The following is a 14,730-nucleotide window of genomic DNA, read 5'->3' as shown; positions in this document are numbered from 1 at the left end:
AGAAAGAGAAGGTGTTTGTGAAGATTTTACAGTATTACAAAAGCAAAGGAAGTAAGGTTTATTGTGGAATGAATGGGTATTTTTCCATATTGTGTTTCATAGAAAATGCACACTCAACTATTTGGGGGTATATTCATCATGAAGTGCTAATGAGAATAATCAAGACATACTGTGGCATTTTCAGGGAGGAGGCAAAGCGTATTGAGAAATGAATTTGCAGTTGAGAACTTTTGCTGTCAGCTAATAGGATATTTGGAAATACCGTAGAAACATTTAAAAGATCCTACAGTCCAGCTTTGCATCTGTACTTATTTGAGCATAACTTTCAGGGGGTAACTGATATTCTCCTTGGTTTCCTTATTGATAGATTTATTAGAACTAATAATTACTTTTTATTCATGTAGGCTTTATTAAAATTATTTTATTTATTTTATTTCTGATTTATTGCTTTCAAAAAGTTCTATTTATATGTAAATAACATTTTCATTAAAATCTTAGTTCTTCTTTCTTGTATCTCTCTGAAGCATTTGAAATTTTTGTTGGAAAAGAGTTTAAAATAGCTTTTTAAGGCAGTGGGGGAGAGGATGAACTTCTGGAGTACAGACTTTACTTACAGATGGGGTTCCTGTAGAATATCTTGAGGGCAAACTCGTGAGTTCATTCTTTCACAGATTGTATGGACCCCAAAAATGTTTGTACTTAGTGAAGAAAAGCAGAATCTGGTTTTACAGCCTGGGCAGTTGTGGACAGATTATTCGCAGCCCAGTATCCTGCCTGCATGGCTGGGGTGGATTGACTACCATTCAGTCTCCAGTGATTTCTACAAATAGCCCAAATCTCACATCAGGGAGAAAGGGATGGGTCTCATGTTTAATAAACAATGTTTTGAAGCAGTTGAACACGAGCATTGCTCTTTCTGTTAATTCGCAGATTAAATTAATGCTATAGCATTGTTTCTTGTATCTCACTTCCCACTAGAAATAATTTCCTGCTCCAAATCCTAGTGAAACTAGTGCTTGTGAAGGCATGGAAGTTCCCTATAAAGAATACAGTAAACAACTGAGGATGTAAAAATCCTTTTAATACATGGATGTTTTTATTCAGTTTGACCTTGCAAACAAACAGCATAAACAGGGTTGCAGATCTAACACATAGACATATTTGGGTTGCTAATTATAGAGATGTAAAACATTAATTCTTTTCAAAACTTTTCAGCAGTAAACTCAAAATACAGGAACAGCTTTTCTGATAGGTTTTTGTCGCCTTGAACATTGATATGTTTAGTATAGCTGCACTAGCACCAAAATAACAAATAGTAAAGTAAGACATAGTCATGGCATGTTTAATAATTTCCAGCATAAAGATCGTGAAAAAAGATAAATACAGTTCTGCAGGCAAATACCTTTGGATGTAATGCAGTGTTCAAATAGAAGGCAGTAAGAGCAAGGAAATGGAGAGTTTATTGTTTCTATAGCACCAATATCCATTAAAAGTTAGTTACACAGCAGGTGGCAGTTTGGGTAAGTGTAAAGTGAATGTTTTGAAATAAAATAGCAGCTGGGTGACCTGGGATGTCAGGGCTCTAGACAAGGGTGTATGTTTGTCAATATATCCTACATGTTTTACAGACTCCTCAGGGACCAGGAAAAGATACAATTTCACCTTTTCTGTGCCAAAACATTTTAATTATATCTTCTTCCAAGTACAGCGGTTCAGTAACCAAGGAGCTGACATTGATGCATGTGTTGATAAAGCTGCAAACATTCAAAATGAGATTAACAAAGATTTTGAGGAAAGGCTGACAGCTAATTTTGTACAGTATTCTGCATCTAATTCAGGTCAGTGTAATGACAGAATATTTTATAACTGCTGTTTCATCTAGAAAGACTTTTATTATGCTTTGTGTATTAAAGATTTGTGTATATGAATGTACAGTTCTTTAAACATCATTCAAGCAGGTTATAACTTCTTTATTGAACATCTGTTGGTTGTAGCTGTAAAAAGGAATAAACTTAAGCATTTAGAAGCAATTTTACATATCCATCTGCATTAATCACAGTAAAAAGTTCATTTTGTCTAATTTACCCTGAAAATATTGACTTCAGATGTGCAATGTAATCAAAACTACCATGCACTTTTTGTGGCATTGCTTAGTATCTGCAAAAAAAAGTGGATGGAAAGTTGTAGTAAATGTATATAAATAATCAAACTGTAGTTTCTTTGTATTATGTGCTGTCTTTTGAAAACATCTCAGTGTATTTCTGCTCTATTCTCCTCCTTGTTTGAAGGTAACTCACATTCTTCCACTTCTTTTTGTTTCTGAAATTTTCTCCTCTTTTTTATCTACTCAGTTCTCCATCTGCTTTCACTTTTGTTTGCTTGAGCCGTCTCTCATCCCAACTTGATAATGAGGAATGCAGTGTGACCCTGACCTCTATCAGCCCATGCATGACCTTCTGACTCGCCCACATAACCTTTGACCTTCTCTTTGACAGCTTGATTAATTACCCTGTGTTATGATTTATGAGTAAGTGCTATGTAAAAATAATAGACAACAGGTGGTCCTCTAAAATCTTTTTGTGGTACATTTTCTTTTCCTGCCTAACCTGATGAGCTGTTTTAAGTTTGGAACTTAGCGGGACAAAGTGTATTTGGCAGAGGCATGGCATTTTTATGCACTTGGACACAGTGCTGGAATTCAGGCAGCTGAGGTATATCTGGGATGGAAATATCACAGTGTTAGCAGGGTGCCGTTGCCAAAATGTACATTGGGTGGAAACAGAAAGCAGAATCAACTGACATTTCAGGCGTTTCAGTCACAGGTCACGTCTTGAGAAAATTGCTCAAATAATGGAGGGGGCATTTTTCAAGCTGAGCTGCATCTCCAACAGCTATGTTTACTTTAACGCTTCACTAGTGACTTCTGATTGGTTGTCATGACCTCATCCTGCTGTTGCACCTACAATGTTGCAATAGCGACATAGATAGTGACTTCTCACAGTAAAGATGGGAAATGAACAGAGCATACGTCTTTCAGAAAGATGAATGGACATTGCTGTGTCTGTTTTAACCACAGGCAGGTTTAAGAACAGAGTGCTTTGAGTTGCATTTCCCCAAGGAATTAATTCTGGTCTTGCTACCAACCGTCCAAGTAGAAACCTGAACTTGAAAATTCAGGTTGATCAAACATAGGAAAATGATCTCTTTTAAATCCTTGCTCACAGTCCAAAAAGATAGTTACATAGGTCAAAAGATACCTCTCTGGTTCTGACCTCTTTTGTCACATATTGTGTCCTACCCTGATGGATTAATATGCAGACCTGAATGGTTTCAGCTCGTTTCTCATGTGCTAGGCAGGGGAGATTTCAAACTGTTTGAAATTTACCTCAAATACTTTGAGGTTCTTTTTTTTAAGCTTACCCCCTTGAACTTCCAGTAAGAGAGAGAACATACTGCCCCATTTCTGGCTCATGTATTACAATGGAAAAGGCCCTTCTACCTTGTTCTCTCTTGGTAATATATGTATTGTAACTGAGGTTCATGATTCTTTCCAACTCTTGACTTAGTAAGCCTGCTTTTCCTTTCATCATCACAATCCTCAACCTCCAGAAGGAGCAACCTGAAGAATGGTAGGAGTTAGTGTAGATTAAATTTTACTTACCTTGAAGACCTACCACGTGAGGGGAAGAAATGTTAATCGGGTGCTTTAGTCTGAGAGAGAAACTGTAATTTTGTAGATTAGAGGCTGGGAGTTCTATTTGTCAGTGTCTGCCATAATTATAAGGTCTTATCACTGGTACGCTGATGGCTGAAGATTGATGGAGATAAGGGGGTAGTGTCCTTAAAGCTTAGCTTTTTATCATGAAAAAACTTTTTATAGAGTGGTTTCTCTTTCTGTGCACACTGGTCACAGAGGAGAAAACTATTACATTGAAAACTACTGTTATGTTGAAAACTACTACTTTGCCTAATGTTTGCATACCACTTAATACCACTGGGTGTGGCAAGATTTAGAAACCCTCCTAGATGACTGCTACTTAAGGCATAGGTCACTATGTTTTAATAATGATGTAAATTTCATCATGGCTGAAATTGGTATTTTTAGTGACACTGATTTAACAAATAGCGAAGTAATACATAGTAATAGCACATTTAATACTTTCTAGCTTGCAGGAATGTATATGGTGAAAAAAAGATGAATGCAGTCCTGCATGCAAAGGTGTTTCTGAACAGGACTTTCATTTTAAACAATGCTTTTTAATGATTGTGATTTTTGGCTGTGTTAACACTTATGCCAAAGACTATATCTTGTCTGTTATTAAATTTTGCTAAAGGCCTTTTTTAAGATATTAGTGGTCTTGTGTTCTGAGGTTTGCATTGACTGGCACGCTTCTCAAATTCACTGCATTAGTGCTCCCCTTTTTTTTTCATTTCCTGATTGCACTGAACTTGAATGGTATAGCTACGCCCACAAAAACTACTTTTTTTAAATTAATTGAAGTTAAAAGCCGTATTGTTTACACTAATGTTATTTAGAGCAGAGTATTTATTTTCAGTAGAAAATGTTCAGATAAAGGCTGAGTGAGAGAAGTTGTAATTGGCTGTATTTCACCAGTAATTTTGGTTTTCTATGTTGATTTTTATATGTTACTCTCAAATCTTCTTTCTGGTGCCATTGTTTTCTTCTTGAAATTTAGGATGCAGAAGTACAAGGGAAAGGGAGATACACCATATCATATAAGCAAAACAGTCCAAAAAGATATTACTTTCCAAAGAGAAAGACTTAGGCTTTCCCATAATAGAAGGGGGGAACTAATCTTAGTTTAGTTTTACTTAATTATTTTAATTCTACTGTCAGGAAAGGCCTGCTATCTGGGAGAATTTGTGAAAAAATATAAAGGGAGTCATGTTAAAGTGCTTAAAATATATTTAATAAAAATCCTTTAATTGATTTATAAAATAGTGAATTTAAAAATAGAATCTTATTCACCTGTTGATGTCTACATGAAAAATTGACATTGTGTCCTCATAAAAGGGGACAAATGAGTAATGTAATTTTAAGTTGCATGATCAATAACTTAGACCAATTCCACTTCTCTGATGATTTTTGTGACTGTTTTGTGATCAGGTTGAAATGCACAGAGTTTCAAACTTTCAGATCTGTAGTAAACACATGAATTTTGATTGTGTAGAAAACAAAACAAATCAATACATAGAAGTCTCTGCTCAGAACAAGCAAGTCAAGAAGATGAAGAGCCCCAAAACTACCAGCCTGCCAAGTACTGCAAAAACTCCAGCAGTAGCAGGCTCAAAAACTATCCTTTCATCTGAGATGTGCAGTTTAGGAAGATTTGTAAGCCACATTCTTCTCCATGATGAATTTGGACTTTGGAATTTTCCAAGCTGTAAAATTCATGTGCTTATAGTATGGCATTGTGCATTAATATGGCCAGGCATGGTGTGGATAGATTTTAAAATTTGTCTTTCTGTTTTCTTTCACCCTTTCCCTATTGTTTATTTATGTTTTTGCCTGTTTATGTATATTTATCCTAGTTGAATTCATGGCAGGCAGGGCAGGGCAATCATGTGACAGAAGACCCCTTATGGTGCTGCATCTAACAAGGAGACAGTTTTCTCTTTGGCCTGTTGTGACCCTTTTTTACTACATTGCTTATGCCAGAGGTAGTATCCTGAATGCCTCTATTTCACCCTGTTTAGCAGAGTGTAACTGTGCCCTTTAACTTATTTTTTGGTGGGAGGAGAAGCTACAGCAGACATTGGAGAAGGGCACAAGGATAAGGGGTAGGAACTCCCTTCAGATGTGATTTTGATAGCTAGTCGAGTGTGTCCAGCTGTAGAAAATCAGTGAGTGACAGTCTGTCTACCTGACAGTGGCCACAATGAACTACAAGATTTGTGAATGGCTCTACAGAATAGAATAAAGCAAGCCCAAATAAAGTATCTTTTGTTGGGGTGGACTTGGTTTGCTCTGGGCAGCTAGGTATGGGGGACCTCTTTTGATCCTCATGCCAGGACTGATTGCAAAATGAAGCACCAAGTGAGAAGCTGTAATAAAGCTGTTCCATTAGATAATTAATATAGATGTTTCTGAAAAGTAAGTCTTTATTAAAATTTACTTCTAAAGGATAGCTTGATTTTGACTGGGAACTCTTTAGGGACGTATCTGTTAAATGCATGTGCTTCTCTTTTTCCCCTTTCCTTTGCAATTATATCTTCAATAAATATTACGATTTTTTTGTGATTTGCCATCATTTAAAAATCATAACATTTGATTGGCTGGTTTATTCAAGATTTATTTCTCATTCATAATTTTTTTTTTCAATCAGCCTATTTCCTGAGACAAAAAAATGTACCTTATACAGTCAAAAGCATCCTGCAGGTCACAAATTTGCTCTGCATTTGTTTGATATACAATATAATCCCAGTGAACTTTTACAGCAGATTTAAAGATGCGCTAAAAAGTCAGACCCACCATGAAGAGTTGACTTGTAAGCAACACCACTGAATCAGTTTTGGTATTGATTCATTGTTACTGCTGCTATTTGCCTCTGCATGGTTGCTTATTGTCAGCTAGACAAAAGGTTTTACTATTTTAAAATGTGGTGAATAATTTTCACATGCTTTCTTTAATGTATCTATCTTTATATATAAAATCTCTCAATCCTTTTTATTTTAAATGTTTTTACTGGCTGGGCATAAAGCTTTTTATTCATTATTGTGTAGAGTTCTTAAAGCAACGTTTTGCTTTTAGTTCCTGTATTGTTTTCTGAAAAAGTCATATAAAGTGCTTATGAATAAAACAATATATTCAATTATTTTAAAGGTAAAACAGGCAACTTTTCTGACGCTGAGGGATGTCTATGAGCATAAGTACATGCACTGATACATATTCACACATCAATATCCTGTTAATGACAGAATAGTCTTAAAAACCTTTCTATAAATGATGTTGTGTGAAGTTGCTGAAATAAATAAAAAAGTTCTAAAGAGCATTCAAGTAAATGCAAAGCATTTTCAAGCATTAAATTTCCCTTTTCACATTTCTTCTTGTTTGTGTGTGTCTGTGTGTCTATGTGTGTGTGACTCTCTTCTAAAACAGGAAGGCTATGGAGTAATAGTTCTGAATCCCAATGAGAATTATATTGAAATTGAGAAGACAAAAGCCCAAATACCGCTGTCTGCTGATATCTCAGATGAACCTGCAGAAAAGAGAGAAAGAAAAGATAAAATCCAGAAGGAAACAAAGAAGCGGCGTGACTTCTATGAAAAGTATCGAAATCCACAAAAAGAAAAAGAAACTATGCAGATCTATATTAGAGTAAGTTTTTTTTGGTTTTTTTGCCCTTCTTTATTGATGCATACGTATGTTTACTGCCTGTATTGGCTAATAAATAGCATGCTTTGTTAAAAACAAATACATTACTGAGATGGAATTCAAGAGTTTATACAGAGTTCCTGGCTCTTTATTCTGTTGGTATTTTTGGTCATTTATTGATCATGATCCTTTGGAAGTATTACAGAAAATTTCTTTCTAATTTCAAAGGGAAACTTCAGATAAACCCCAGAAGAACTCACTGATGTTAGCAAGAAAGAAATTATTTAAGAAAGACTTCTTAAAAACCATTTTATAAACAGAGGTGTTCATAAGAAAAGACTTTGTAGTGAAGCTTAGGCAACATACTATCTTCACATGTCATGTATGCATTTATTGTATTATAAATGCATACATAACATGTAAGCATTACATGGGAAGCAGTAGTTACAACCTGATAGTTTTTATCACCTGGCAAATTAATAGTGTATTATGGAAAATACCAGTGTTCATCTTGTGTGGTAGCAAATTTACCCTGTAATGTATTGTTTTTATATGAGCAGCCATCCATTGTGTTTGAGCTAAACTTTTGAAGGCAGATAAAGGAGAAAACTTGCTAATATATTAATAAATATTTAAGCTAGAATAATTTGAGAATGGTATGATAAAGAAACTCTGTCCCTTGCCCTTTTCTGACTCAGTGAACCTTTGCACTTTGTAATGCTACCAGCATGGGATCATTATAACAGTGCTACCCAAGGATTTCTAATTCTGCAGGGGGCACAAACAATATTACACGCACATTGGCACATTCTGCTTCATGTACATTCTATGCATTATACACTCCAGACTGAGTCATATAATTTCCAAAACCCTTATTATGAAAGTCAGCATTTTCATTCAACAGTAAAACATATCAGAAACTCCACAGTGAAGGTAAAACAAATCAAAAAAAAAGTATGTCATTGTCGTGAGAAACAGAGAAGAATACAGTAAGATACATGTTAGAATCATCTTAAATTTTAATATGCCCCTGCTAATCTATTTTTAGCATAACAATTTTTGTGGAAGAAATATAACTGTGCTGGCTAGTTAAAAGGGTTAGTAACTTGGATACAAGATTGTCACTAATGCCATAAATATTTATTGTCTTTTGAAAAATACCTGAGTATGGGAAGCAAAGAAATGCATATATATCTACTCAAAGTCACCAACAAGGCACTGTGTTTTCTGTTTGCATCTGTTTTATAAGATACTATTCTACCCACTAGCCAAACCCTCCTTCTTAAGAGGGGCAACCAGTTTTAACTTAAGGTCCATGAGAATCCAGTGGACAGTGCTGCTGTTTTGTCTGAAAAGAAGTCTAGTCAGCATACAGGCTCAGTGTTCCCTTGTTGAAAGTGAACCTTTTCTTCAAAACCTTTTTAGCAATTCTACCTTCTCATGACTCTTGCCTCATGATACGTGAAATTTGGTTTCAGTAGGTTTGACACCCCCAAAATATACAATTTCTTGTTCCATCCCATTTTCCTTTCTGCACAGCTCCATGCCTTAAAATGTGACTGTTGATGTTTTTTTTATTTGATTTTCTTCAAATCAGGGAAAGTAGTATATGTTTTAGTGTAAGTGTGGTTGGTAGTCTCCTTCTTCAGACTAATAAATTGAAATTGGGTCTTCTGATGAGTATGGTGTTGTTTTCTGAAATTATTATTTTGTTGGGTTTTTTTTAATTAGTAGACTCTAGTACAGTTTTTTTGAGACAGAAAGAAAAGCATACCTGCTTTAGTGTATTGTGGGACAAACCAATGCAATTTCCTTGCTTATCAATTTATGAAACAAAACTGGACTATCAATAGGGTTCCATTTACTCTGTTGGTCAGAACTGCTAAGTCTGTAGATGATTGCAAGAGGTGCAATGCCATATTTGCTATTTTCTTGCCTCCCATGCTTGAGTCCATATTGCAGAATTGCTCTCTGCCTGCACCCAGGGACTTGCCTCCAGGTTGCTGTGTTGGTGGTGGTTCGGGGTGATCTCAAAGGGCAATTCAGATACAATCCTGCTGTATAGTATAGTATAGTATAGTATAGTATAGTATAGTACAGTATACATTTGACTCACTAGGCTCTTGAAATAAAACATCACTCAGCAGAGATATTTAAGGATGGTATATATTAAGATTTGTAATGATCTCATCAAAGAGTTTTGAAAAACCTGAGCAGGCCTTATGTCAACTTTGCCAAGTAGGAAAAAGCATGGATAGACTAGACGAAAAATTTCCTTACAGGAAGGCTTTAACTTATCTAACATGGAAGGAAAAACATGGTTGTGTCAAATATGCTGAAGAAATTGTTTCAGACTGTTAAGCAGCAGGAATAAATATTCTCAGTTATGTTCTCATAGGGTCATTGAGATCTGTTGTGATCTAATGAGGAAATGCCATTTGAACAAATTAAAACTGTCTGGTCGATGTTCCCACTTATGCAGCTAGATTTTCCAAGAACCAGAGAATTAGAACTCTTCCTTGGTAATTATGTTTATTATTATTAAGTATTTTCTTTATTTTCATAGTAAAAAAAATAGCTGGGTTATTCAAGAATGTGTAAAAGCTGAATCTCAAAATACAAAATATCAAACTGCTCTGTATTTTTGTACAAAATGAGTATAAATGAAAATGACTATGGCAGTGTGTAATGCATTAAGCATAGTGCTCTTGAAAGATCAAAGTAGTTACTGTTTCATGCTGGAAGTTTCCTTAACTATGAAATAATGTACTTTCTGGCATACATTATGGCTTGTTAAAGGAACTGATTTGGTCTGGGTAATAAACATCATGTCAAACATTATGGCAGGAAAACCTGCTTAATATGTTTTGCAATAAGACAGATTTTTTTGTTCTTGAAAACATCTGCCAACTGAATTCACGAGTGAAGACAGAAAATGTCATCAATTCTGTAACATTCTTGTAAATTTTTTTTCAATTTTAGCAATGCAAACCAGGAAAAAAAACTTTTGATAATCAGCATTGACTATAATACTTTTATGGAATGATTAAACACAAGCATTTTACTTTTATATAATGTGCTAATGAATGCATATGAATTTTAATACTCTTACTGTTCAGATTTTAACAAGCATATTGACAGATCATTTTAAAAGCATCTGGTTTTTAATGTGTTGAGTGGAGGATTGAGTAAAATAGCTAAATATGTACATACATCCTTTTAAAAAACATATTTCTATCCTTAGTTATAAACATTACCATTTTTTCTTAGACCACCAGAGGCTGCTCTGTACATATGGGCTAATGATTTTTTTTAAAGTTTCCCCCCAGAAACTTCCTACCCTAGCCAGCCTTCATTTGTTACTGAAATGAAATGAGAATTTGTTGCTCTCTACCTTTTTCTATGGAAACAGATCATGCATCCTTAAATGTAGCATGATCATTCCTTCCATTCTCAGCCATCTCCCTATAGATTCCCTATATTCCCTATAGATTTTCACACTGATGGTGTCTTTTCCATGTTAGAAGATGCTTAAAAATGTAAATTAGTATTTTCCCCCTTCTAAACTGCATTCACCATTTAAACAGGAATACTTAGTGGGTTCTATAATATTATGCAAAAAAAAAGTATAAATTGCATCATTTGATAGTAATTTGCAATAATGTTGTTGCCCCAACAGTTGAAGGATATCAAAGAGGCAACCAAGGAAGAAGTAGGAAGAATTACTTTTATCAGACCAACTAAAGGGGTCAGGTTTTGTGGACAAAAGGATAAGCCTTTCCAAAGCCTGTATGATAGGGATTTTGTCCTTTTTTTCCCCACTGAGTTTATCTGCTTGAATAATTCTTATTACAAATATTATTTTTACTATAGTACAATCTATAGCAGTGCCATTTCTATTAACAGCATATTAATGAAATTAATTTTGGATGTAGCATACTTTTCATAATTAATTTTCCCTATCTTCTGTGAGAGATTAAGTAGGAAAAGATCATGTGCAACCAGTTAATCTGTTTTACTAAAAATCGATAAATATGGATAATTTGTGTCAGTATTTAGGAAAAAAGTGGTAAAGTTGTTTTAATACACGGTTGAGTAAGCAGTGACTATTGGCAGACAGGAAATCCTGGCAAGCGTGCAAGCACAGTTGTGCCATTTCTGCTCATTGTTCGGTGTGGCCGACACGAAACACAGCCTGACTGGAGGTCACAGCAGAGTGTCCGCTTGTGTGGGATGACCTTTCAGAGCCATGGATTTCTTTCACTTTGAGGATTGAGCCATTTCCCAACATAGCCACAGTCCCACCAGCTGCCGGTTTCACCCTGTGGCCATCTCTGGGCCAATGACCTACCCTCTGACTTGGCAAGGTGCATGCCTGCTTTTGTCCAAAGCCTGTGTGACTACATTAGCCTGCTGCTGAGACAAAGCTAATAAGCTGTTTATTCCACCAGAGGAGACAAAATGACAAGCTCTAGGCAAACAGCTCCTGAGAGGTAAGGGACATGTTCAGCACAGAGAATGTCTGTGGCAAATGTGGGCGTCAGGACTTCAGCCCCTAGAGTCTCATGCTGATGTTTTGTTTCCCCTTGTACAACAAACAATGCCTGTTCTTTTTCCCCTTTTACAACAGCCAGCGTTACTTTATATGTACATGTCTGAAATACCACATGGTTTTACTCTGCCCACTTTTAAAGCCTGTTACTTCCTTATGTTCTTGAGAAGTCTCACTTCTAAGCAGCTGCAAAATCAAATGCTGATAGTAAAAAGCTTGTGAGAACTGCCTAGAAACTACCATGGTGTTGTTCTTGCCCCACGTAGTACTGGACACTGGGCATTCAGAGTTGAGAAGACACTGCAGGTCAAGTGCAGAACATAAATGTGTAGTGACATTTTGAGTGCTCCAGTAACACCTGGAGAGATCTGGTCTTGCAGAATCTATGCTACTAGAGACCTGCACCACTCTGGGCCAGCAGCTGGAAGCTAAATATATACCATGACACTTAGCACGTGCAGTTAGGCTACCACATCATTCCTAAAAAGTCAGATAAGCTTTAAGTTCTTACAGTAGTTTCTGTAAATCAGAAAGAAAATGTATGTCATGTTTCATGCTATTCATACTACAATGAACAGGCATCTTACATTAAATAGCTAAACTGTGGAGAATTTAAACTCGTGTTCAATAATTTATGCATAGGCCATTTAGCATGAGCAGGTAACTTAGGTATTTTTAATAATCCTGAGATTATAAAGAGTTCTTATAGTAAATTTTGCATTTACTAATCCTGGAAAGTTTTATTTGTCTTCTTTTCCTTGAGTGATTGAGAAATCAGAGACACAGATAATCAGTGAAGGGAAATCCTGTATCTCTTCAAGAACACACTGGCTCTTCTCTCTGCTATACCCTCTCTTTGTTCTGCGTTTCACAAGTATGTTTGAATCAAAGAAAAGGAATATCTAGCTTTGGTGTCTTCCAGACATCCATTACATGATGCCATGTAATGACATGTGTCCATTGTTAGATCCAGCTCCTAAAATGCGAGGCAAGCCATGTAAGTTTACAAAAGAAAGAACCAGCTTGCATTTCTCCTCCCACCATGAGCTGTATGGTGCTCCCATGGTGCTGAAAAAAGATTCTTGCTTACAAATCAGAAGAGTCCTCCTTCTTCTCAGATGGCATTCCAGCTCATAAATGTGGCTATTTTGTGGGGTAATGGTGGAGAAAACTGGCTCAGCAGAATGCAGACATACTTGTTGCAGGAAAAAGTGAATAAAATCACTCAAAACATCTTGAATGCTCATGTTGCCTGGTTTTGATTGTAGACTGACTGCAGCAAAGGACTACAAAGACCTTCTAGGTCTTCTGAGCCAGGGCAAATTGCACTTTGCCGGTATCCTTTATCATTAATCTAACAGAGCGCGAGGATTGTAGCTGATATCCAAAAACAAGGATAATATTCTCTAACCTCCTGCACACAGTTGCATGTTTTGCTACTAGGTTTCAGTGTGTTTGGTAAAATTGGCAGAAGGAATTTAGCAGGAGCTTGAGTGGCAACATACACCTTTTTGCAAAACTTGAATGTTCTTCACATGGGTTTTTCTTGGTCAGTCATAAGACACTTAATATAGTGGGAGGTGATAAAAATTAGTTTCTAAGATACATATTTGTAGCTATCTTAAGCTGAAGGGCGTTATTGCAAATTAACCCTTTTCTTTGGAGACATACTACCCCACCAAATCCATCTAGAAATAATTATTAAATTTATTAAATATATTTATTTATTTTAGAGAGGAGGATATGAGGGCTGTACTGCAGTGCATGGAGATCAGAAAAACATTTTTGGAGTCTAGGAATTGAATGTCAGCAGACAGGGAACTGGGGTACAGGATGCACAGTAAGTTGAAGGATTTTTTCACCTCATCTGCTACAGAAAACAAAGTGTAAATTGAAGAAAAAATATGAAGGGGGGGGAAAAAATCTAGCTTATGGGACTAAGTTAAATCTAGTGGTTCCTGTGTAGGCTGTTTGGCTGCCTGCAGCAGTGACAGCTGCCAAGCAGACTAGAAATAGTGGAGGAGACAGAGGCGTGGAGCAATGTAGAATAAGCTGCCCAGGAAGAAATGCTGGTTCTACCCTGCAATTCATAGGTGGCTGAAATTTGAAAAATTAAGTATTATAGCAATTAATTAATTTAATTTTAAAATCCTTACAAGTTAAGGATTTTACTAACCAAAATTCTTACTTTTGTGAATTTATATATTGTGTGAAGTTATTTTGAATTCTTTATATCTTGAACAATAAGGTTGATCTTTTTAATCAGTTTGTTCCCATCACGCTGCAGGCAAAGAAATATGCTTTACTGGGAGTCTTTAGAAGACCTTTTTGTCCTTCTGTTCTTGCTATGTCTTAGTGAACTCCATATCAGATCAGCACTCCCCCAGAATTAGGTTTTACTAACTTCAGAGCCATTAACTTCATTTTGATAGTGTCCAGGCAGAATTCATTCCTAGTCTGTTTTACAATTATCTCCAGACATTAATTCATCTAAATTTTGAGAAATTTTCCCATTCCTCTCTCAGCTCAATTCTTGGTTTTTTCTCTATCTCTCTGGATAAAAGTGGATTCTAAACTGATCAAAAATGCTTCTGTCTTTTGTGGTTGGAGGTGTTGGTAGCAGGTTTTCTCCCCTGAATGGGCTGCATGCTGTTCAGACGCATTGTTCTACACTTTTGTTGTTTAACAGTTGATTCTCATTCTTTTTCTTTGTCTTTTTTGATCAGTGCTTGGCAAGAATGAATTTGTTGATACTCAGTGAGGTGTATTTTGTATATTTTCAAGTAAAACTTGAATTTTTATTTGTTTTCCCATAGATGGCACTGCTTGGAGAGAAACTACT

At 35.9% G+C, this 14,730-nt stretch overlaps 1 protein-coding gene across 2 annotated transcripts in view; it reads left to right on the top strand.

Moving 5' to 3' along the window:
* The window catches only part of ARB2A (ARB2 cotranscriptional regulator A), a 263,785-nt gene that overhangs the window by 123,217 nt on the left and 125,838 nt on the right, over positions 1-14,730 (top strand). For both annotated transcript variants that reach the window (XM_066568884.1, XM_066568883.1), the window contains one exon: positions 7,121-7,339. In XM_066568884.1, the coding sequence (XP_066424981.1) occupies positions 7,121-7,339 (219 nt within the window). The remainder of the gene's footprint in view (positions 1-7,120; positions 7,340-14,730) is intronic.

This window comes from Molothrus aeneus, chromosome Z (assembly GCF_037042795.1).
Source record: "Molothrus aeneus isolate 106 chromosome Z, BPBGC_Maene_1.0, whole genome shotgun sequence".
Classification (NCBI taxonomy): domain Eukaryota; kingdom Metazoa; phylum Chordata; class Aves; order Passeriformes; family Icteridae; genus Molothrus; species Molothrus aeneus.
The sequence above is the reverse complement of the archived record's forward strand: the minus strand, read 5'-3'. Positions and strand labels throughout refer to the sequence as shown.